Genomic DNA, 3,234 nt, shown 5'->3' on the forward strand with positions numbered 1-3,234 from the left:
TCACCTCTTGTCCATTATGACATTCACTAGCTGCTGGTAGCTATAGGCCACTTGAAATGTGGCTGGCTTCCATTGAGATGTACTGTCCTTGTGAAGTGCATGCTGGCTCTAGAAAACTGTGAAAACAGCTTTCCCTGCTGCCTGTTCTTTCCCACCCATCTGATGCTTTAGCAGTTGCCATCTGTGCCAGCTACCCTCATGTCCTGTAGACATCACTTCCTTCTCTTCTAACACGGGAAGCTGCTGTAGGCCACCTGACTTTCTATGTTACAAGAAATTTGTTTTCTTTACAAACATCTAAGGAATTCTTATGCTCAAGAACCTAGCTTAGCTGTGTTCTGGCTCGGCTGGTTCCTCCTGGGACTTTAGTCTCACCACTGAGGCTGGTGTATGGGTTGTTCTGGTTCATCCAGAACAGTCAGGGTGTGTGGGTTCTACAGAGCTGTTCCTGACCTCTTTTTAATGCAAATTAATCAGCAGCATGGCATGGAGATAACTACTGACACATTGCATATACTTTTAGGAGCTCTTCCTCAATATAGATGTGGGGTTTAGAGACTTCATTCAGGTCCCTATGGCAAAGCTTACTAGGAAGATGTTCCCCCAGGGTCACTGTCCATACTCAGGGTCATATACTTTGTCAGAGCAGGAACTTCATTGCCCTCCTCTTGGAAATAGATAACACTGGATTTTGTGTGTACTTCATAAGCTCATCATATATTTTAATATCACAGGAGATTTTTTTTCTCCTTTCTAAACTTGAGGCACCAAATTAATATGTAGCCATCTTTCTGGAGTCCATAAATATGGGGCAAAGTAGTGACTGAGCATTTGAGCCAACACTGCTGGACTGTTTTTGCTAAGGAGCAGGCCCTCTCATAGACCCAATCTTAGGTTGTAAGGTTCCAGAAGAGCCTTGCCAGGAGCATGGAACTGTGGGATATGAGGGTCCTGATGTCCTTGAGGCTCTCCAGCACACAGATCATTTCTTAACCCAATCTATGGTCTTGCTTGGTGTTGCAGATGATATGGCTGAACTTCTCCTAGGGGAGTCAAAGTTGGAGCAGCACTTGAAGGAGAAGCCCCTACGGCAGGGAGCCAGTCCCCGGGGCCCCAGACCGCAGCTGACTGAAGTGCGCAAGCATCTGACCGCTGCCCTGGATCGAGGGAACCTCAAGGTACTGTGGACCTCTGGGGTCAAGAAGGGATGGTGTGTTTATGTATGTGTGTGTGTGTGTGTGTGTGTGTGTGTGTGTGTGTGTGGTGCTGCCATCATCTCTTGGGGACAATCTGGGGTTGGGAAAGATGCCTGGTGAGCAAGGTATGTTTGGAGCACATGTGTCTAGTGCTGGGGTTGTGTTCTTCAGTAGGCACACTCCATGCATGATCAGTGTGTTGACCCTAGGCCAGCTGGCCCATGGGCTCCCAGCCTTTAGGGGTCTCTGATGAGAGTCTGCAATGGCACATACTTCTGAATGATGGGGATCATTTCCCCCAGGTACATGAAACAAAATCTCATTATTAATTATAACTCAGTCTCAATGCATAGCTTCCTATTTAAATCATGTGGCCAGAGCAACACCAATAGGCCAGGTGTTGCCTCATTGTGGGAGGGAGGCAGGAACCTCCCTGATAATGGCAACCCCTTCCCTACCTCCTGGTCCAGGCCATCTCAGGCACTACCCCTCCATCCATTCTGTTTCTGGTCTTTATTGCCCAGTCTTTTCCTTTTTATGCACTTCTTGTGTGCTTTCTGTGAACCTGGCCATCCCCTTTGCCTTTCATGCAGGCTGGCTCTCCTTGATCGCCCTGCCCCTCCTCCAATCCTGGAGTACAGCCCCTGCTGCATCCTAATATCACTCTCAATGCATTAGTTTTTTCTCCTGGTGGTATGACAAAATACCCCAACAAAAGAAACTCAGTCCATCCTGGGAGAGAAGCCAGTGAATGCAGGAGGCTGAAGCAGCTGCTCACATCCACAGTCAGGAAGCAGAGAGCGATGGATGCTCTGTTCAGCCAGCTTTCTCCTTTCTCTACAGTGTAAGATTCCCACCTCAGTGGTTAAGAGCACTGTCTGTTCTTCCAGAGGCCCTGCGTTCAATTCCCAGCAACCACATGGTGGCTCACAACTATCTCTGATGTGATCTGATGTCCCCACCTGGCATGAAGGTGTACATGCAGATAGAGCACTCACAAACATAAAATTAAAAAAAAAAAAAATCCCACCTCAACTAATCCTCACAGGCACGCCCAGATGTTAAATGTCTCCTGGATGGTCCTAGATCCTTCATATTGACAACACTAACCATCACACTCGCTTAGCTGCTGGCTCCACAGCTCCAGCACATCTTATGCTCTGTCCTTCCTGGCATGTGTTTTCCACTGAGAACAGCAGTTTCTGGGGAACTTTGGAAGCTCTGATTTCTTTTTCCTTTTATCTGATTAAGTTGCCTTTGTCTTTGTCTTCCTCTTCCGGGCTGCCTCCTGGCCTATGCACTTGTCTGTTGTGCACACCTTCTACCCTCAGCCCCAGAGAGGCCATGTTCTTTGTTTGTTTGTTTTTATTTTCATTTTATGTATATGGGTGCTTTGTCTTCATGTATTACCAATGTGATAAAAGAAATGTTATACTTCATGTTGCAATTCCAGAGTCAGTTCTAGTTCTGGCTGTGTGAACCATGTGATCTTGGAAAGTCCCTTAACCTCTCTGAAACTTCCTGTTCCTCAGGATTGTCCTGAAGCTCAAATGTGGAAGCTCTTTAAAACTGTACCATAATGCACTGGACATGTGTCCTTCACTGATACCTTACTGCCTACTGAGAGTTTTTCTCTAGTTGCTATTTCTTTTCTTCCTTCCCCTGACTCACAAAGAATGTTATAGATCGCATAGATTCCGGTTGGATGTGTTCTCTGTTAACACTGGCTAACGTGAAGCTTTTTTCCTTGACCATAAAGTCTAGTGTGTCTCTGACTCAAGCCAGGAAAAGAGAAGAGCCAGCAGGTAGTGCAGCCAAGAGCGATCTGGGGCCAGATGTCAGAGGTCAAGAGAACTGGCTCTGTTCTGGCTCTTCTCCCTGCGGCAGGGAAGCTAAGTGCTGGGGACAGACTCAAGGTTCTCCTAGGCAGTATGTCCTGTGGCTGATCCAGACGGCTCTTCTCTTTCCTTCCTTTTTTTCTTCTTTCCCCTTTCCTTCCTTCCTTCCTTCCTTCCTTCCTTCCTTCCTTCCTTCCTTC

General features: G+C 47.1%; 1 protein-coding gene across 3 annotated transcripts in view; it reads left to right on the plus strand.

Moving 5' to 3' along the window:
- Positions 1 to 1,028: 1,028 nt before the first annotated feature.
- Positions 1,029 to 3,234, plus strand: part of Ttc7b (tetratricopeptide repeat domain 7B) — a 179,254-nt gene continuing 177,048 nt past the window's right edge. For 2 of the 3 annotated variants that reach the window (XM_055592898.1, XM_055592896.1), the window contains exon 1: positions 1,029 to 1,178. In XM_055592898.1, the coding sequence (XP_055448873.1) occupies positions 1,029 to 1,178 (150 nt within the window). The remainder of the gene's footprint in view (positions 1,179 to 3,234) is intronic. The other variant, XM_055592897.1, reaches the window with a different exon arrangement.

Source organism: Psammomys obesus, unplaced genomic scaffold (assembly GCF_907164565.1).
Source record: "Psammomys obesus unplaced genomic scaffold, mPsaObe1.curated_primary_1811, whole genome shotgun sequence".
In the NCBI taxonomy this organism is placed as follows: Eukaryota; Metazoa; Chordata; class Mammalia; order Rodentia; family Muridae; genus Psammomys; species Psammomys obesus.